Here is a 22,465-nt window from a genome sequence, read left to right as displayed (position 1 = left end):
CAAGCTTGTCTCCAGAGGTACTGGAGACAGCATTGCATCAGGACACCGGGGGAGTGCAGAGAGGTAAGCATAACATGTTTACTAATATGACAGCAACATGTTAAAAATTTTGGAGTGCTGGATAACTCCTTTAAACATGCTGTCCTGTTTAAGACTAAAGGGGTTATCCGGGTAAAAAAAACAATATTCTAAACAATCCCCCTTCCCAATACCGCCTTGTGTCTAATATACATGTAGAACCTATCTTGCACCCTTTCCCTGGTTTTTTCCCCTCATACTCACCTGCTCTGGATGTGTAAAATCCTTCACTCTGACCACGCTCGGCTCCCTCTCTCCCCCCCTTGTAGTCACAGGACATGTGATCTCCTCTCTGGGGGCTGAGTTAGCTGTCTATTGACTTGTCTATTAACCCAACCCCCAGAAGACAATATCTGCATCATCTCCATGCACCTGTGCTGCTTTTATAGACTTACATGTGTCCCTGAGCCTAGGTTTCTGTAATATGAAACATTATAGTTCTCTGCTTGCTGTCAGTGAATGCAGCATATGTACCCATCTATGTGTCTCAGCTCTGTATATTGTAAGTGTTATAGATGTTCTTAGAGTCTGGATGGAACTAGAAAGTTTTTATTCACAGTCAGCCAGCAGAGATCTAAACCTACACTACACGCCCCACTCCTGGTAAACAGATGTCCGTTATGCAGCACATAGCTACACCATGCGCGCATCATCAGCTAGTATGAAATACATATTGGGGTGATATGATGCAAAATCAGTAAGAAAAACAGTCCTGTGTTTACTGTGCAATAGTAATGACAGTAGTGGGCAGGAAAGAAAGCTAAGGGGGTGAGTACGCAAACCGACCAATCAGGGAAATGCATGGTATCCCCCAATAAAATATTGTACATATTAATAATAAAAAACACACAACCAGATCTGTAGAGAAAAATTGGCTGCAATGTTTAATATTGTTTCTTTTATCAAATAACCATGTGTTTATTTAAAATTCTATATAAAATTAATCTCTATTACAAACCAATAAAAACATGTCCAGCCCTGTGCTGGGCGACTAACACACCCCACCAAGGCCATGTGATATCACATGGCCTCCCACAACACATCGCAGCCAATCGTCAATGATATTCTGCAGCCCGCAATGAAAAATATCATTGCCCACATCGGACAGATGCACAGTCTTCCCTGAATAGTCCCGGCAATGAGCCCTCAAGATCAATATGGTGATGAGAAAGTCCCCCCAGAGCAGACAGGACTCTCTCCATCGCCCTATTTATACCCTTCCGAATCTTGTACAAAATTTTTTAACCCCTCGCTGCCCAGGCAAGACGATTAATGATCTCAGAGTAAACTAAGTCAGAAGGAGCAAATCCCGCAATACAATAAAATCTGACTTCATGCGGACGAGGAAGTCCACCGTACAGGATTTACCCAGATCATTACCCACCAAGTGCACTATAAGGAGGAGTAAAAGCGGCCAGGTACATTTCAAAGTAGAAATCTTAAGACACAAACTCTCAATGTAAACCTTTAAACCTAAACCAATAAATAACAATGTAACTATCATCATAACCCAGGTTCACCATACCCCGCTGTGTAAGGCTCTCTGCATAGACCAGTGAACAAAGGAATGTCCAATAATCCAAATAACGGTCTTACCTAGGAAACAATAAAAAAAGTTAAAGCCTGTCAGCCGCGTTGGTAACATCACCAACTCTTAAAGCAGCAAAAAACGTCAAAACAAATGCCGCCATAAACAAGCTCCTCTCATAGGGAGAATAACAGACTACGGCTAGAGCTGAGCATAATCTCAATAGAGCCAAAGAGACAGGTCTGGTTTTAACCCCAGGTAAGCCAACTCGACCATAACCCTTCAACAATTGTTTAATCAAAAACTCTTTTGTAAAATAAAAAAAACCTCCCATCTGTTTAAGGGTACAAACACACATGGCATACACGCTGCGTATTTACTGCTGCGATACGCAGCAGATTAGATCTAAATAACTGAACACAGCATCGGATCTGCTGCGTGTGTTTGTACCCTAAAAAAGAAAGCCAATCCGGACAAAAACTTTACAATAGTGGCTGCAGAGTATCCAGCACCCATCAGCTCCGATACAAACAACAAGCCAGCGTCCACGGATGACCAACAGGTGTCCATATTGCGAACCAAACAAAAAGCAGTCCATGTATTCCATGCAGCCGAATAACTGGCCCAGGTATTCCTGGCTATAGAATTCCACAAACAGGTCTCAATCAATCCCAGATGACATCCCATAATAACCTCGGACAGGCCGCACCATCCCTCTGACAGTCCGGAGCTAGTTGTAAGAGCACATCCGCCAGCACATTAGAATAACCCTCAATGCATCGAGCCTTCAACCAGACATTATGTATCAAACAAACCAACATAATGTCAAGACTTTAACCACATTGTCACTCTTTGCAGATAGACAATTTAAGGCAATAACGTCCTTGTTGTCTGAGTGCAAAAGAGCGCGTTTGTTCCTAAACTTACCAGACCAAACAGATAAGGCCACCAAGACCGGAAACAACTCCAAAAGGACTATATTTTCCGTAACACCATTAAGAACCCAGCTCACTGGCCAACGCTCAGCAGACCACTCAGTGCCTCAGTAACTCATTGTATGTATGTTATCACAGATTGGCACCAATCAAATGGCTGTATGCGCCAAAGCTCAGAATAAGCCATTCTACGTGGTTGCGGAAAGTTTCAAGTTTGTGCGTCTCTTCCCGCTGAATCAGAGAGATGTGCCGGACAAGTTTAAGGTGAGTGTAAGAAAATAGTTTCTGGTCTGTTTGAACAGATTATCAAGTAACTTCTGATAGCAGCGGTAGCACTAGTAGTTGTTTATGTATGCTGTCTATATGTCTTTTCTAGTTGTCTTCTGAGTACATTCATGGGTACTTTTTTACTTTAAGAGCTTTTTACCACTATAGTCATTGGCTATATTCGTCGCTTCCTTAGGCTATGTTCACACTACGTAAAACTACGGCCGTAGTTTTGCGGAGTTGAACATAGCCTTATGCGCAGTTGGATCCCGGCCGGAGCGTACACACATCGTATACGCTCCGGCCGGGATCTGTGCGGCGCCGGAAAAAAACTGACAGGTCAGTTTTCTGCGGGCGGAATTCAGTGAATTCCGCCCGCAGAAAGACCTGTCAGTTCACTGTGTGCTATGGGAAGCTCTGATGCGGGCGCACGCTGATGCGCCCGCATCAAAGCTCCGCGGCCGGAAAGCTCAACCGGCCGGTACTTAAGTACCGGCCGAGATGATCTGGCCAGAGACCGGCCGTTCCATGACCCGGCCGGGGTTACGGAACGGCCGGTCTCATATGTAGTGTGCACATAGCCTTATGGTGCCTTTACACAGAGATTAATCTGACAGATATTTGAAGCCAAAGCCAGATACAGACTATAAAAAGGTAACAGGTCATAAAGGAAAGACTGAGATTTCTACTCTTCTTAAATCCATTCCTGGCTTTGGCTTAGATTTATCTGACAGATTTTTTTGAGTGTAAACGCACCATTAGATAATGAACAGCAGTTGAGTCTGCACACTGCTGCTCCAGTCAAAAGTCCCGTTTATCAAGCCCTTTTAATAAAGCAGGGAGGGTCCTACTGGTTGAACCCCTGCAAAGAGTCACTTACCCTGTGGATTGATTGGTATCAGAAAGTTATAAAGATTTGTAAAATTACTTTTTTTTTTTTTTTATAAATAGAAGTATTTCAGTACTTATCAGCTGCTTTATGTCCTGCAGGAATTTGTATATTCTCTCCAGTCTGACACAGTGCTCTCTGCTGCTACCTCTGTCCATGTCAGGAACTGTCCAGAGAAGCAGCAAATCCCTATAGAAAACCTCTCCTGCTCTGGACAGTTCCTGACATGGACAGAGGTGGCAGCAGAGAGCACTGTGTCAGACTGGAAAGAATACACCACCTCCTGCAGGACATACAGCAGATGATAAGTACGGGAAGACTGGAGATTTTGTTTTATTTACAAATCTGTATAACTTTCTGACACAAGTTCATTTAAGAATAACCCCCCCCCCCCCCAACGAACTACCCCTTTCAAGGGGTTGTGTCATTAAGAGAACTAGGTCTAAACTGACGCATTACTTGAAAATAAACAGGTTTTAAATGTACAAGCATTTTTAAATGGTCTTGTTAGAAATAGAATTACTAATCTCCTATGTGCTGCTATGTGTTTTAATAACCTGCTGGTACTAATCCACTATAAGGGCCTATTCACACTACAGAAAATATGCGAAAATTCCAAGCGGATCCCCCACCCGTGAACTTTGCTCAAATCCTACCTCCTGTCTGTTTCAGTGTGTCTTAGTAACATTATATTGTGAATAGTTCCTAAGGGCCCTATTCCACAGTAACGATATTCGGCCGATTATTGCTCGGTGAAAGAGAGAACGATCAGCCGTTGATCGTGTCATCGGCTGATCGTTCCCCCACCCCGCATCACTACTGGTTGAATAACGGTGCGCAGCGGGCGACCGACGATTTGAGAAGCAGCAGCATACATTACCTGTCAGGTGTTCTGCTCCGCTCTGTCTTTCTCCCTGGGTCCCACGCTCTCTATCTTCAGAATGGCCTGTCAGCTGACGGAGCGCTCAGCCAATCACAGGCCGCGGGGTCAGCTGACAGGCTATTCTTAAGCCAGAGCGCGCGGGACCCGGGGAGGAAGACGGAGCGGAGCAGAAGACCTGACAGGTAATGTATACTGCGAGGGCTGCAAGAACATCGGTAACTATGTCCCTGCAGCCCTCGCTCAACGATCATCGGGCCGTGGAATAGGCCCAGTAAACGAGCGTCGATCTAGCAGATCGGAGCTCGTTTACATCGTTGATCGGGCCCTCCTCAGCCTGTGAAATAGGACCCTAAGTCTTCAATGGAACCATTACCGGTTTAGATGTTATATGTACAGTGTGCACCTAGTTAACGTTGCGTTTTGTTTCCTTCAGTATAAGGCAGACACACAGCAGCAGAAGAAAGACCTGATGAAAGAGCATCCCTGGATTGACTACACCTCACCCTCCCTTATTACACTGCTTTTTACAGATCTGGGGGTCCTGACTCCCTCTGCTATCAGTGATGAACTAATAAAGCTGTACTTATAAATATATATTAAACCTGACTCCATGATACAGAGGTGTGATTACAGTAAAAACTTTCCATATGAGTCCAGTATTACAACTTCCATCCAGGGAAAATGTGACTAATATTTGGGCTTCTATTGCAAAAAGTTCTTCTAAAACATTAGTATATAGAAATATGAACTAAAAGCACATACAATTGACTTTTTTACATCTATAACCTATGAAAAAGCTTGTTTTCCAGAATACAAAGTTACAGATTAGGACATGGTATGGGAGCAGATTAGCTACATTATTGCAGCTTTATCACCACAATCGTGCTGATTGGTTCCCTTTAACATACATATAAAGTAAATGCTAGATTTATACCACATAGTGGTAAAAACACATTGGGTCAATTTCTATGTAAATACAACTCATCCCATAAAAAACAAGCCTTCAAATAGCACTGACAGGCTGTATATAAAAGGTTACATATAACATGATAGGTAATATATTCTATATAAACCTCCCAGATAGATGGGGATATAATCTCTTTTTTGTTTGATAAGTTATGTTTTAGGACTGTTCAGTATTCACTCAATATATTGCATTAAAGGGGTTCTCAAAATTTACGAAAAATAAATGAATCAACTGGTGTTAGAAAGTTACACTGATTTGTAAATTATGTTTAAATTGAGATTTGCTGCAGCTCTGTGTCAGACTGGAAAGAATACACTACTTCCGGTAGAACATACAGCAGCTGATAAGTACTGGAAGGATTGAGATTTTGAAATAGAAGTAACTTACAAATCTATATAACTATTTAACTTTCCCCATGTATTTCTGGAAATTTACACTTTCTATACAATATAAATTTTTTTTGATCAATTATGAGTGAAAAACAACATTTATACAGATTATGAAGTTCATACAGCTGATTTATATACAATAATGAAGTGGAACAGTATGAATCCCAAATATTAAATATCCATCTATCTGGCATCCATTCTGAGGCCATAAACGCAACATCAGATTTTTTTTCTCTTTGATCCTTCCTTATTCTCTTCCGCTTTTCCTTAAAATACACATTTGAGCATCTTTGTTCATAAATTAGAGTCAGATGTATCGTCATCAGTCTGATCCATTGTCAGATCCTCTGGCAGCCGTCAGCTGCTTCTCAAATTCTTCCTCTGTGATTTTACCCTTTTTCAGCTTTTTTAGCAGCCTGGTATCATGTAGCAGCTCATCCACATCTTCATCATCTATGTCCGAGCCCTATAGGGTACAACAGCAATAAATAAATAGATGTATGCCAACATGTATGACCACTATCATTAGAGATTTAAAGATGCAGTGTATTTCTTTTTTCCCCCCATGCATCTCTATGAGCTTACAATATAAACAGAATTCAGAATACAATTTATAGTCCTCCCACCTTGATTATGTCCTTATAAACATTAAAAGGATACTAGTTTCAGAAAGTTATATAGATTTGTAAATTACTTCTATTTAAAAATCTCCAGACTTCCATCTGCTGTATGTCCTGCAGGAAGTGGTGTATTCTCTCCAGTCTGACAGTGCTCTCTGCTGCCACCTCTGTCCAGAGCAGGAGAGGTTTTATATGGGGGATTTGCTGCTGCACTGGACAGTTCCCAAGATGGACAGAGGTGGCAGCAGGGAGCACTGTATCAGACTGGAAAGAATACACCACTTCCTGCAGGAGATACAGCAGCTGATAAGTATGGGAAAACTTAAATATAGTAAAATAAAAATCTATATAAACTTTGTGATTTGAAAGAAAAACATTTTTAGTACCCCTTTAATAAAGAAGTAACTTATAGACATGGTGGGTGCCACCTGATGCCTATATGAATAGTACTACAATACTATAGTACTATAATACAATATAGATGCATATACATAAAAAAAAAGCCAGTGTCCATGCAGCTGCTGCCCTTGACATCTCATGGCAAGAATAATATTCATAATCACATACTACTTATAGACAAACTTTAAAAGGGGCAGAAAAGGTATTACCTGGCATTACACAGAATGTGGCAGTAACATTGTTTGGCTATAGGACATCATGTGTGGGCGTGATTTCGCCCACATGGGACGACTGCTATAGGGCCCCTGACCCCTCTCATATCATGTATACGTCAGAAACGAGCGTAGGGTGGAAGCGGAGTGCCAAAAAACAGTTGTGTGCTTTCTGCTTCCTGGACATGTTTACAGCTGGGTATACAATACGTTTTTGCAGTCCGTTTACTGGATCCATTTTGCAGTTCATTTTTGAAACGGTTACTTTTAATGTTAAAATTTTGATTTTTTTTTTTTTTTTAATAGGGAAGTCAATGGAAAAGCTGATCCAAATGAACATAATTTCATCCGTTTTTTTCCCAGTAAACAGAATGCAAAAACGCAGTGTGAACTCACCCCAACTAATGTTGTTAGTGCAGTTTTACCTCTTCGTGTTTTCGTTTCAGAGCCATCTTTTTCCTCTTTTCCTTCTTGACCTTTTGCTTCGACCAGGACTTATTTTTTACAAAGTTTCTTCTGCTTTCCCCCTCCTGCTTCAGTTTTTTCTCCTGTAACATTTTCTGTCTTTGCTTTTCCCTGTTTTTATCTTTGTAAGGAATAGTATCTGTATCCACGGTACAGGAAACAAAGTCTGAAAAATCCTTCCCTCTAAGTTCCGGCATTCGGGGCATTCTCAGCAAAGCAAAGCCACGGGCAAGAGCGGAGAAGTCCAAATCTATAGAAATGATAGAAACAGCTAAAAATGATAAAAGGGCAAACAAACACTAGGCCGCAAAAGATCAGGCTGTGTAGGGAATATACTGTGTACTACCATCAGTATTGCACATAGGTATGTTACAGTATAGGAAATAATAACTATGAGATGACCCTATTACTAGGCATGCAACACGCTTTAGTCAGGTCATAACAGTCTATTTTACAGTGTGGCGCGGCCACTGCCCTTACGGAATATCATGTATGTATGTGTCTTATGAATGCCAGGACACAAGATTTTACAGCAGAACATTGTCCAGATCATCCCACTGGCTTGTTTCATTCTATAGTGCATGTTCGTACCATTGTAGACAATAAGCCATCTACATGATGTAAAACACAACATGACTCAGACCAGACCTGGCCTCCTCCTTCCAATAATCCATTATCAATTCATGGTGCTTGCAAGTGCAGTGGAGGTTGTCAAAGAGACTTTGTCAGAAGGTTTATGGCGTCCTATCTCAGGGTGGCATAAACTAGTGACAGAAAAGCTAAACAGAATGATGGATCACTTACATTGCTCTGTGCAGCTGATCCAGAGATCTCCTCCTGAATAACATGGACAATAAGTAGTCTTCTGCATTATGTGCATGAGCCCAGTAGTCCTGAATATTCATGAGAAGCAGAAAACTCCGCCCACCAGCTGCTGATTGGCAGTTATCTATCCATGCTGTGTATAGGCAGTCGATTGTTAATCAGCAGCTGGAGGATGGGAAAGGGGTGTGGCAAGAATCCTATTCTCCTGCATATTAGGAGAACAGCTAAACAAAATGTTGTAAGTAATAAACTGATCTGTTCAGAATTTCAGAATTTGCCCTCATTTAAGACAGCATAAACCTAGCGACAGATTAACAAAGAGGAGCCACCACAGGAGGTGTTCTGTGGCTATACAGCCCCATAACCAAGCTGTGATCCAGCATGCACTGACGCCTTCCTATCACACATATATAATACACAGTATACATACCTTTTACTCTGAAAATGAGGTTGCATTCATGTTTGGCATAAGCCTGTACACAAGATACAAAAGCTTTCATGCCTTTCTCAAATATTGCCCGATCACTTTGTGCCATAGATCGTAATTTTGGCAGATGATCCACTGTACATTTGAAGTCCGCCATTTCTTGCAAAGGACACTATGATATAATCAAGAGATTGGGAAAATTAGTTGTTGTTGAACTTTAAACTACATCAGCAAAGCATTACTTGAAGAGGTTTTTCAAGGAAAAAAAAAAAAAGTTTTTCAAATCAAGTTTTGATAATTCGGTGTCTGAGTGCTCAGAATGCAACTGATCAGGAGAAGTCCACATGCTGTGCATTCCCTTCCCGCTCTGTGCTATGTGACCTGGATGGCCACATAATGTAAGTTTTTAGGGCCGTCCCTGGATAACATTGAAGAGAATCACAGCGAATACTGCAAATCAATATTAAGTGCATAAAGTCACATGATACATAAATACAAGCTCATATCACAGAGGCGTATCATATAATATAACAAGGACACTTAGGAATGTGGACAGGTAAGTATACAGCTTTATTATTTTCTATAAACTTTCATCAGTCGCCGATCATGCACCTCTTATTACACGTAGTGATGCGTGGTCGGAGGACGATGATTTTTAAACATGCCGAAAGACAACGATCAGCTGACGATCGGCTCCTCGGCTGATTATTGTCTTTATTACACAGTGCGATATCTGACTGGTTGGGCAGGTAGTCACTCTGTGTATAATAGGGCCCTGAGAGATGTAGCTGGCATTGAAGAGTATATACTTTGTTGATATGTAAAGTAAAAAGAGCACTAACAGAGAAAATATACAAGATAAGACACTCACCTTCTGGTTTATTGAAAGAAAATTTACATATGATTCTTCCATAGGAAGCAGAAATACCAGGGCATTGCCGTGATTACCGATCCTTGCCGTACGTCCACACCGATGAACAAAAGCACTAGAGAAAAGAAAAATAGTCAGAATAGTTCACAACTAGAGGAATACATGCACCGAATACACAGACTAAAAGTCCTATTACACAAAGGGATTTTTAACAATTAACAATAAACAATTGCAAATGAGATTTTTTTATCGTTAACCTGAAATCGTTCACCATATTACACAGAACGATGGTCATTAGTTACGATCGTTACCAAGATCGTTTACTCCTTCTGATCCCAGCAAAACAATGGACAATGTGCAATTACACTAAACTATTAGTGAACAAATGCAGAACTTGAGCGAATGTGGAATTACAGCGAAAGATTAACGATAATTTTAGGTTGAGATCTAAATCAACGATCAACGACATACGGACGATTTTTCGATGGTTGCCTGCAATTACACAGAACGTTTATAGTTTAAATCCGAACGATAAAACGATTTTTGGAACGATAATCGTCCTATGTAATAGGGCCCTAATTTTATTAGCCATTCTTTTGTTGTTTATAAACTGTTAGTAAGGAAACGGAGTGACCGCTAATAAAGCCGCCATTACCCTTTCCACTGGGGAAGTATCTAAAAGCCTGATAGTGAAACAAATCTAAGCATACAGCAATCCCCTGCCAACATACTGCTTAACAGGTTGAGGTAGTTTAGTAGTTTAAAACCCTGTGGAATATATAATCCTTAATGGTGCGTTCACACCTACAGGATCTGCAGCTGATTTCATTTAAATAACTGAACACAGCATCAAATCTGCTGCAGATCCTGCAGGTGTGAACGCACCCTAAAGGTGCTATATTCAGTTACAGGATATTGGGGGAGATTTAACCAGTCTTACAGCAAGTTCTCGGTTACCCATAGCAATAAATCACAGCTTAGTGTTCAAATATTCCTGATTGGTTGCTATGGGTAACAAACTGTAAAGCACATTCGCAAGTACCGTATCGCAGCGGGTTTTCGCTGTGAAATCTGCTGCAGTACAGATTACTATTGAAGTCTATGGCACTCCATTCTTACAGAAGATTTTCATTCCACTGCAAGAATATACAGTTTCATAGTCTTATAAAAAACTTAGAAATGTGATGTGATGTTAAAAAATAATAAAGAGACCATGCTGACCTTTCAATGCTCCCACAGTGCCCTACTGCTTGCTTCTCCGGGTCCCCCACTAAGTGACTGCCTGCTCAGTCAATCCTAGCTGTCACAATGCAGGCCTGAGGGTGTCATAGCTACCATTGAAGCTGTGTGACCCCTTTGCACAGCCCCGATGGTGATTAGAGGGAGAATTCTCCCTCTGTTCTGCCCTATAGATGCTACCATTGCACTGACCGCAGCATCTATAGGGATAACTGCCGCAATCCGAGCTTGGTTCGGGTCTCTGCAGTTGCGGTGGGTGTCCGGCTATCAATGACAGCCGGGACCCCACCGCGAATGGTTTCATCTGAGGATGTAACTGTACGTCCATGAGTGGCAACTGAATTAATTAATACTCTTTTTTTTTCCTTTACAAATTCAGCAATAGTAAGGGCCACAAATACAACCCTCTGTAAAAACAAAGTAGAAATATGAGAGACGTTTCTCAAAAGTTCAAAAGCAATTGCTCATATTGAGAAAGTGTGCTTACCTGGCACTGCTGGGAGGGTCGTACTGCAAAACCCAGTTCACTTCTGGTATGTCAATCCCTCTGGCCATAACATCTGTACACACCAAAATACCACTGCGCCAAATGACAAATGAGACAACAAATGCTTAACGCCCAGGTAATGCCAAACACTAATAATGTTCAATGCCGTATCATGTTAGTAGGCAACACCGAAAGTACTTCTTCCATTCATGAATACTCTATCAGCCAACAAGATACTTCCTACATATATGTAGCCGACAAAGTGTTCTTACCTTTCAAGCTTTCTAAATTCTGTGAAAATCCTGTTCCGCTTGTGCTTCATTTTCCCATGGATGCTCATTACTTTGACATTCTTCACAAAGCTCTCTAACGCTTTCCCATAGTACTCCACACAGGCGCAGGTGCTGCACACACAGGCAGAAAACAGCATAGTAAAACAAATCTTAAGACTATCTATACCAGGGGTGCCCAGCTGTTGCAAAACTACAATTCCCATCATGCCTGGACAGCCAAAGCTTTAGCTGTCCAGGCATGATGGGAGTTGTAGTTTTGTAACAGCTGGAAGGCCGCAGTTTGACACCCATGATCTATACCCATCAAAACTTTATCCACTAGAAGTCATTACCTGAAGAACACAAGATGTTTCTCTTGCTTTCGTTGCCGCAGGAAACTCACGAGGTAGTTGAACTTTTCGTCTGCTTTGCAAATCTGTTTAAAGCAATCATCAATATGAGATCGATCCCCGTTCATGCCCTAATGTACCCTGCTCAGTCATGTTAGTAGAGAAGAGAAGTGTTCGGGCTTACCATATAATAATTCTGAAGTCTTGTCGGTGTTTTTTGGGTGTTGGTGGCTGCCACTCCTTTTTCCTTCACCATGATACGCACAGGGTTCCGGAGCCCGGCTCGCACCAGATTCTCTACTTCTTGAGTCTGGGTGGCAGAAAATAGACCGGTCCTCCGTTGCTTGGGCAGAAAACCCAATATGGTGTTAATGCTACAATTGAGAAAGTAAAAACTCTCTATAAGCATAAAATCTAAAGGCAATGCGGCACTTGTCATTAGCCAGTAGCTGAGTAGCCTTATACGTATGAGAGAATGTTCACATATATCCAGATTATAGGCGATAAGTGTCTGATCACCAGGGGTCTGAACAAGGAACACGAGAAGCGGGGAATTCTTGTTACCCAAAGATTTGGAATAGAACGGCAGTCAAGTAAATGGCCTTTTACACTGGCCTGTGTAAAAGTGACAGCAATCTGTGGAGGACCGGAAAAACGGCCAGTCCTTGGCTGAACGTCTGTTTAGAGTAGGCTTCAAAATTTATTATCAGCCGCACATCTTCCTGTGTAAACAGGGGATGTGAGGCTGATAACGATAAAGGCAAACTGTATGCATAAATACACTCACCGGCCACTTTATTAGGTACACCTGTCCAACTGCACGTTACCACTTAATTTCTAATCAGCCAATCACATGGCGGCATCTCAGTGCATTTAGGCATGTAGACATGGTCAAGACAATCTCCTGCAGTTCAAACCGAGCATCAGTATGGGGAAGAAAGGTGATTTGAGTGCTTTTGAACGTGGCATGGTTGTTGGTGCCAGAAGGGCTGGTCTGAGTATTTCAGAAACTGCTGATCTACTGGGATTTTTACGCACAACCATGTCTAGGGTTTACAGAGAATGGTCCGAAAAAGAAAAAACATCCAGTGAGCGGCAGTTCTTTGGGCGGAAATGCCTTGTTGATGCCAGAGGTCAGAGGAGAATGGGCAGACTGGTTCCAGCTGATAGAAAGGCAACAGTGACTCAAATAGCCAACCGTTACAACCAAGGTAGGCAGAAGAGCATCTCTGAACGCACAGTACGGCCAACTTTGAGGCAGATGGGCTACAGCAGCAGAAGACCACACCGGGTGCCACTCCGCTCAGCTAAGAACAGGAAACTGAGGCTACAATTTGCACAAGCTCATCGTAATTTGACAGTAGAAGATTGGAAAAACGTTGCCTGGTCTGATGAGTCTCGATTTCTGCTGCGACATTCGGATGGTAGGGTCAGAATTTGGCGTCAACAACATGAAAGCATGGATCCATCCTGCCTTGTATCAACGGTTCAGGCTGGTGGTGGTGGTGTCATGGTGTGGGGAATATTTTCTTGGCACTCTTTGGGCCCCTTGGTACCAATTGAGCATCGTTGCAACGCCACAGCCTACCTGAGTATTGTTGCTGACCATGTCCATCCCTTTATGACCACAATGTACCCAGCATCTTATGGCTACTTTCAGCAGGATAATGCGCCATGTCATAAAGCTAGAATCATCTCAGACTGGTTTCTTGAACATGACAATCAGTTCACTGTACTCAAATGGCCTCCACAGTCACCAGATCTCAATCCAATAGAGCATCTTTGGGATGTGGTGGAACGGGAGATTCGCATCATGGATGTGCAGCCGACAAATCTGCGGCAACTGTGTGATGCCATCATGTCAATATGGACCAAAATCTCTGAGGAAGCTTCCAGCACCTTGTTGTATCTATGCCACCAAGAATTGAGGCAGTTCTGAAGGCAAAAGGGGGTCCAACCCGTTACTAGCATGGTGTACCTAATAAAGTGGCCGGTGAGTGTATACCTCTATCCATGCCGCCTGTTTCCAGATCACACAGCAGTGTATACTTACCTAGTGTGCTGCTGTCGAGATCCAGCATCCTCTTTCTTCGGCTCTCCCGTCTGAAGACACAGCAGCTGAACAGGAGAGCTGGAAAACAGAATGGTGGATCACAGCAGCAGTGCAGTGGGTAAGTATGCACTGTTAAGTGATCTGGAAAATAACAGGACGGATATATGTATATCTGTGCTGTCAGTTTCCATGGCTGCACGAACGAAACAAGGATCGTTTGCGCAGCCCGAATTCTCGTGCCACGCAAAGGTACTGCAAACAAGGGCCAATCTCACTGATTAGCGCTTGTTTGAGGTTGCCTGTGGCTGAGAAATTGACTAATGTAAAAGGACCTTAAAGAGGTATTCAAGGAAAATGTATTTTCCCCCTATCCACGGGATAGGGGAAAGTAGGAGACCACGGGGGTCCGACCACTGTACCCTCCGGTGATCTCTGTATCGGATCCCTGGCTTCTGTGTTATGAATAAAGATGTGAGTACGGCACATGGATATGGGAAAAAGATAACTTTACTGGAATACCACTTTAAGTGCACCGCTGTTCTACTCCCATATTATGAGACTGACAGAGAATGTTCATGGGTGTATTCAGCCATCTCCAGCATTCCCATAACAAGTGAACATACTCATCCACCGCTCCTTTTACTTAATGAAAAAGGGACCTCGGTTCTCATCATTGCCGTGGGTGATAGCAGCTGGGCTCCCACTGATCAGACACTTATCCTGTAGATAATCTTGGCAAAAAACCCATGAAATGATATATTATTGAGTGTATGTATAGTGCAGCTATATAGATTAGATTAAACAAGTCAGAATATATACATATAAGGTCTAGCACCTTGCTTCAAACCCCAAATCCAGAAGTCTGTCTGCTTCATCCAAAATAAGAACATCCAGGGTCTTCACGGCACTGACCAAATCCAGCCCATCTGCCTGTCTCCGAAACATGTCTTCCAACCTCCCTGGGGTGGCCACAATAATGTTTCCACTATTGAGAACAAGGACAATTAAAATACATAGGATTATGGTACAACTAAACTAATGCACCAGATTTATCAAAAAGCATGTATCTGTGTTATAAATTGGGCGCAAAATGTTTAGCAGCACGGACACTTACCCGTGTTCTTTGAATTTCTTCACATCTTCAACAGGATTACTTCCACCAATAAGGAGGATCTGACTGAAAGAGTAAAAGCTCAAATATAAAAACTCTATAAAGGCACAACAAAACATGAGGCGTAGGATGCAATTTTGTTTTCTTTATGCATTACATAGTCCTATCATAATAGCTACTCCTTACAGTTTATCACACGTCATATATATCCGTGCTGTCAGTTTCCTTTTATCGTTCTCGTCCGACGACGATAAATTTTAAAGTGACTCTGTACCCACAATCTGACCCCCCCCCCAAACCACTTGTACCTTTGGATAGCTGCTTTAATCCAAGATCTGTCCTGGGGTCCGTTCAGCAGGTGATGCAGTTATTGTCCTAAAAAACAACTTTTAAACTTGCAGCCCCGTGCCCAACGGCTGTGGCCTAGAGTATCTGTGCCCTAACTTTTCACCACCCCTCAGTCCCTCCTCCCCACCCTCTTCATCAATAGGAATGCCACTGGAACATTTTCTCCAGTCTGAACATTGCACAGGTGCCTTAACGATCCAGCCCATGTTCAGTATTCACACAGCTTATGAATAGGAGACAATCTGCCTGAAGCATTCCTAATGAGGAGGAGTCCGGGGAAGAGAGACAGAGAGGGTGTGCCAGCCTAATTTATACACAATCTAAGCCCCGGCTGTTGGACACAGGGCTGCAAGTTTAAAAGTTCTTTTTTAGGACAATAACTGCATCACCTGCTGAACGGACCCCAGGAAAGATGTTGGGTTAAAAGCAGCTGACGGTACAAATGGTTTGGGGGGGTTCAGATTGAGGGTACAGAGTCGCTTTAAAGCATGATCTAAAGACGCGATCGCTGAAAGATCAGACGTTTTCCCGTCCTCGGCTGATTGTGTCACTTTTACACGGGCCGATTATCGGTTGCAAGAGCGATTCTGGCAACAATCCTGGCTCTTAATCTTAGAAAAAGAATAAACAATCATAAAACTAGTACAAGATATTAGGACTTACCAGAATTGTGGGAAATGCTTGGTGAAGTAAGAAAGCACTTCATCAATCTGTATTGCAAGTTCCCGAGTTGGAGTTATAATGATTGCACCAACCTATACAAATGTGAAAGAGGAGACAAAACAGTAAATCCACATAAAGTACTGCAACTAATAAGATGTACTGCAACTAATAAGATTTTCTGGTATGATTCACGTTAAAGAATTTTAGAAAAATATTAGTATTCCCAGAAATATAAATAGGGAAACCCTGTTTCCCTAAAAATAAGACAACCCCTGAAAATAAGACCTAGTAGAGGATTTGATGAATTACTAAATATAAGGCCTCCCCCGAAAGTTAGACCTAGCTAAGTTTTTGTTTGGAAGCACACCCGCCGAGCAGAACACCAGGGCATGCAGCTGTGATTCTTTTTATCCGGCTGCAGTTGTCCCCTACCTTCACTCACCGTTGCAGAGCAGCGGCATGCAGGACATTAACACTGTCACCTGACGCCATACCGTAAGCTGTCCCTGCCGTGCTGAGCTCTCCCTGGTGGCTGGAAGCTGCCATATCGCATGCTTTGTCCCTGCTGTGCTGTACGAGTGTGCTACGGTCAGCTCCCCCTGGTGGCCGAAAGCCGCCATACTGCAAGCTGTCCCTGCTGTGCTGAGCTCCCCCTGGTGGCCGGAAATCGCCATACCATACACTGTCCCTGCTGTGCTGTACGAGTGTGCCATGGTCAGCTCCCTCTGGTGGCCAGAAGCCGCCATACCGTACTCTGTCCCTGGTGCACATGTGATGTGAATTCTTCTTCAAGGAAAAATAAGACATTCCCTGAAAAATAAGACCTAGTGCATCTTTGGGAGCAAAAATTCATATGAGACTATGTTATTTTCGAGGGAAACACAGTAGCTATCCAGGTATGTAATCCAATGTATGTAGGTTCCAATCATGACAGACACCACAACACAAGTGTGAACACAGCCTCAGAAATTACACTCCCTCTTCGGGATTTACTGGACTCACTAAAATGGTGACTAAAAACTAAATCAGAAATCGGAAAATGATGTTACCTGATTCTTCTTCAGTTTCCCTTCTCTTCTCAGTAGTATTTCCAGCAGAGGGATCACAAAGGCCAGCGTCTTCCCGCTTCCAGTTATCTGTGACCAAAATGACATAACAAACTGAGTATAAGATCTAACAAACACAAACGGGAACTGCGCAAGTGCAATAACGGTACTTACAGCTTCTGCAGCGATATCTTTATTGCTCATAAACAGCGGGATGGTCGCAGCCTGAAACGGAAGGGAAATATCACAACTGTGTCAGAGTAAAGTTATATCAGTTATATTCCTGACTACAGCAATTTGCAGACATTCTGGTTATTGTGGGGGCGGGGCACACTGGTTGTGTTTACATTAGGGGACAGAATATAACAATTAAAGCTGGGTTCACACTGCGTTTTTGCAATCCGTTTTTAAAAAAAAAAAAAACGGATTTAAAAAAACGGATGCATTTGTGTGCATCCGTTTTGATCCGTTTTTCCATTGACTTCCATTGTAAAAAAAAAACGGATCCGTTTTTATCCGTTTTTTTACAATGGAAGTCAATAGAAAAACGGATCAAAACGGATGCACACAAATGCATCTGTTTTTTAAATCCGTTTTTTTTTTGGCAAAAAACGGATCAAAAAAAACGGATTGCAAAAACGCAGTGTGAACCCAGCCTAATTCTAAAGAGAGAAGAAACAGACATGGCCGCACATGGATAAACATATCCCTGATCCTTCAGCTTCTCAGCACTATACACGACTAACATCAGGAGTTAGTTACAATTTGGCCACACCCTGCTTCACGGTTCCAAATTCGTGTGGGCCCCTAACTGAAAAAATGGCGCAGCCCCACGGCCATTATTGTAGCGGCGCAGTGTCTGTAGGGCGGGGCTATTCCTGGCAGCATTGGGGTCGCTAGGCAACTTGCTCACTCGCTTCCCACCTCAGGCACTGTTGTTGTGGTTGCCATGTGGTACTGCGCCATTTTTAAAGGGGTATTCCAAGATAAAATAACCTGTCCACTATACACAGGATATGGGACAAGTATGAGATTGCGGCAGTGGGTCCGACCTGCGTGTCCCCTGGTGATCAGGCCCCGCCTCCTTTGTTTTGAATAGAGCTGCGAGTACGGCAGGTGCCCCGTGTCTCTACTCATTCTCTATGGAAGCGCCGGAGAGAGATGAGTGCAGCAATGTATTTTATCTGGAAAACCCATTTAAAGTGTCAATGTCTTTTTTTTTTTTTTTTTTTTTGTAGGTGATTTTAAGAAACTTTGTAATTGGGTTTATTAGGCAAATAATCCATTATCTGCATTCAAAAAGCCTTTCCCAAGGTCCCCCCCCCCCCATCTCAGTCACTGCTCATTATCAAAAAATCAGAACTCTTTTACATCAGTCGGGCCCTGTGTAACCTATGGAGGGGGGAGGGGTGGAGGAAGGAGATTAGTCACCAACAGAGAGCAGAGAACAACTGATTACACAGTAGGAGCTGTGTGAAAGCCACTTTTCAGAGGTCAGTGCTGACTTCAGAGGAGATAGCCCGGTGATGTAGCTGTAAATTAACTCTTTGTTGCCCTGTTTTGGTGCCTCATTAAGTTAGGGACTAGAGATGAGCGAACCTGGAGCATGTTCGAGTCGATCCGAACCCTAACTTTCGGCATTTGATTAGCGGTGGCTGCTGAAGTTGGATAAAGCCCTAAGGCTATGTGGAAATCATGGGTATAGTCATTGGCTGTATCCATGTTTTCCAGACAACCTTAGAGCTTTATCCAAGTTCAGCAGCCCCAGCTAATCAAATGCCGAACGTTCTGGTTCGGATCGACTCGAACCCGAACCCGGTTCACTCATCTCTATTAGGGACCTGCAGGAGTCTTGTAGCAGTGTGTGGGCTTATACAATATATCACAGTATAACTCACTCCTGAGGGTAGTATTATATAGTGATGGTCTGTGGATGTGCAGCCATGTCTGTTTCTTATCACTACAGAATTGCTTTTATTAGTTACATTGCACTGTCCATCAGCCACTCCAGATCATTACAGAGCCACCTAGAATGGAGCTGCTGCAGGGAGAACAACTCAATGCTGGACACAGGAGAAGAGGACACCATGATAACACTGTGTGGGGGAGGACACCATGGTTACAGTCACTGTGAGGGGGACAGCCGGGGGGGGGGGGGGTAGGGGGGGGGGGGGGGGGGGGGGGGGGAGGGAGGGAGGGAGGACACAATGGTTACAGTCACTGTGAGGGGGACAGCCGGGGGGTAAGGACAAATGATAACACCTGCAGTCACTGTGATGAGGACAGCCGGGGGGGGATGGAGACACCATGGTTACAGTCACTGTGAGGGGAGCAGCTGGGGGGAGGACACCATGGTTACAGTCACTGTGAGGGAGGACAGCCGGGGGGGGGGGGGGGGGGGGAGGACACCATGGTTACAGTCACTGAGGGGGGGAGGACACCATGGTTACAGTCACTATGGGGGGAGGACACCATGGTTACAGTCACTGAGGGGGGGAGGACACCATGGCTACAGTCACTATGGGGGGGAGGACACCATGGCTACAGTCACTATGGGGGGGAGGACACCATGGTTACAGTCACTATGGGGGGAGGACACCATGGTTACAGTCACTATGGGGGGAAGGACACCATGGTTACAGTCACTATGGGGGGAGGACACCATGGTTACAGTCACTATGGGGGGAAGGACACCATGGTTACAGTCACTATGGGGGGAGGACACCATGGTTACAGTCACTATGGGGGGAGGACACCATGGTTACAGTCACTATGGGGGGAGGACACCATGGTTACAGTCACTATGGGGGGAGGACACCATGGTTACAGTCACTATGGGGGGAGGACACCATGGTTACAGTCACTATGGGGGGAGGACACCATGGTTACAGTCACTGAGAGGGGGCAGCCGGGGGGAGGACACCATGGTTACAGTCACTGTGAGGGGGGCAGCCGGGGGGAGGACACCATGGTTACAGTCACTGTGAGGGGGACAGCCGGGGGGTAAGGACAAATGATAACACCTGCAGTCACTGTGATGAGGACAGCCGGGGGGGGATGGAGACACCATGGTTACAGTCACTGTGAGGGGAGCAGCTGGGGGGAGGACACCATGGTTACAGTCACTGTGAGGGAGGACAGCCGGGGGGGGGGGGGGGGGGGAGGACACCATGGTTACAGTCACTGAGGGGGGGAGGACACCATGGTTACAGTCACTATGGGGGGAGGACACCATGGTTACAGTCACTGAGGGGGGGAGGACACCATGGCTACAGTCACTATGGGGGGGAGGACACCATGGCTACAGTCACTATGGGGGGGAGGACACCATGGTTACAGTCACTATGGGGGGAGGACACCATGGTTACAGTCACTATGGGGGGAAGGACACCATGGTTACAGTCACTATGGGGGGAGGACACCATGGTTACAGTCACTATGGGGGGAAGGACACCATGGTTACAGTCACTATGGGGGGAGGACACCATGGTTACAGTCACTATGGGGGGAGGACACCATGGTTACAGTCACTATGGGGGGAGGACACCATGGTTACAGTCACTATGGGGGGAGGACACCATGGTTACAGTCACTATGGGGGGAGGACACCATGGTTACAGTCACTATGGGGGGAGGACACCATGGTTACAGTCACTGAGAGGGGGCAGCCGGGGGGAGGACACCATGGTTACAGTCACTGTGAGGGGGGCAGCCGGGGGGAGGACACCATGGTTACAGTCACTGTGAGGGGAGCAGCTGGGGGGAGGACACCATGGTTACAGTCACTGTGAGGGAGGACAGCATGGTTACAGTCACTGAGGGGGGGAGGACACCATGGTTACAGTCACTATGGGGGGAGGACACCATGGCTACAGTCACTATGGGGGGAGGACACCATGGCTACAGTCACTATGGGGGGGAGGACACCATGGTTACAGTCACTATGGGGGGGAGGACACCATGGTTACAGTCACTATGGGGGGAGGACACCATGGTTACAGTCACTATGGGGGGAGGACACCATGGTTACAGTCACTGAGAGGGGGGCAGCCGGGGGGAGGACACCATGGTTACAGTCACTGTGAGGGGGGCAGCCGGGGGGAGGACACCATGGTTACAGTCACTGTGAGGGGGGACAGCCGGGGGGGGGGGGGGGGGGAGGACACCATGGTTACAGTCACTGTGAGGGGGGGAGGACACCATGGTTACAGTCACTATGGGGGGAGGACACCATGGCTACAGTCACTATGGGGGGGAGGACACCATGGTTACAGTCACTATGGGGGGAGGACACCATGGTTACAGTCACTATGGGGGGAGGACACCATGGTTACAGTCACTATGGGGGGAGGACACCATGGCTACAGTCACTATGGGGGGGAGGACACCATGGCTACAGTCACTATGGGGGGGAGGACACCATGGCTACAGTCACTATGGGGGGGAGGACACCATGGCTACAGTCACTATGGGGGGAGGACACCATGGCTACAGTCACTATGGGGGGGAGGACACCATGGTTACAGTCACTATGGGGGGAGGACACCATGGTTACAGTCACTATGGGGGGGAGGACACCATGGTTACAGTCACTATGGGGGGAGGACACCATGGTTACAGTCACTATGGGGGGAGGACACCATGGTTACAGTCACTATGGGGGGAGGACACCATGGTTACAGTCACTGAGAGGGGGGCAGCCGGGGGGAGGACACCATGGTTACAGTCACTGTGAGGGGGGCAGCCGGGGGGAGGACACCATGGTTACAGTCACTGTGAGGGGGCAGCCGGGGGGAGGACACCATGGTTACAGTCACTGTGAGGGGGGACAGCCGGGGGGGGGGGGGGGGGAGGACACCATGGTTACAGTCACTATGGGGGGAGGACACCATGGTTACAGTCACTGAGAGGGGGGCAGCCGGGGGGAGGACACCATGGTTACAGGACACCATGGCGGCGAGTACCTGCACCGGAGTCATGTGGGAGAAGCGCAGGTCTCTCAGGGTCTCGCGGATCTTCTCATTCAGCTTCTCCGGTAAAGAGTCCCAGGAACCTTCTGTTACATTCTCCATCTTCCTGCAGGAACAGCCTCGCACGTGGGTTCAGTGCACCCGGCTAATCGGTCCCCACAGCATCCGGCA

The 22,465-nt window shown here is 45.0% G+C and overlaps 2 protein-coding genes across 3 annotated transcripts in view; one reads left to right on the top strand and one right to left on the bottom strand.

The window, feature by feature from the left end:
• EIF2B1 (eukaryotic translation initiation factor 2B subunit alpha) overlaps positions 1-5,181 on the top strand; it is an 11,776-nt gene extending 6,595 nt beyond the window's left edge. For both annotated transcript variants that reach the window (XM_069960923.1, XM_069960924.1), the window contains 2 exons: positions 2,680-2,805; positions 5,014-5,181. In XM_069960923.1, the coding sequence (XP_069817024.1) occupies positions 2,680-2,805; positions 5,014-5,169 (282 nt within the window). In that variant the 3' untranslated portion in view covers positions 5,170-5,181. The remainder of the gene's footprint in view (positions 1-2,679; positions 2,806-5,013) is intronic.
• Positions 4,728-22,465, bottom strand: DDX55 (DEAD-box helicase 55). Its single transcript, XM_069960919.1, has 14 exons — positions 22,289-22,465; positions 17,499-17,549; positions 17,328-17,414; positions 16,279-16,370; positions 15,271-15,333; positions 14,992-15,141; positions 12,288-12,477; positions 12,107-12,189; positions 11,754-11,885; positions 11,482-11,574; positions 9,756-9,870; positions 8,888-9,056; positions 7,593-7,882; positions 4,728-6,402 (listed from the first exon to the last, which is right to left on the bottom strand). The coding sequence occupies exons 1-14, from the start codon at positions 22,394-22,396 to the stop codon at positions 6,259-6,261; spliced, it is 1,767 nt and encodes a 588-aa protein (XP_069817020.1). The 5' UTR covers positions 22,397-22,465; the 3' UTR covers positions 4,728-6,258.

Source organism: Dendropsophus ebraccatus, chromosome 3 (genome assembly GCF_027789765.1).
Source record: "Dendropsophus ebraccatus isolate aDenEbr1 chromosome 3, aDenEbr1.pat, whole genome shotgun sequence".
NCBI classification, from domain to species: Eukaryota; Metazoa; Chordata; class Amphibia; order Anura; family Hylidae; genus Dendropsophus; species Dendropsophus ebraccatus.
The sequence above is the reverse complement of the archived record's forward strand: the minus strand, read 5'-3'. Positions and strand labels throughout refer to the sequence as shown.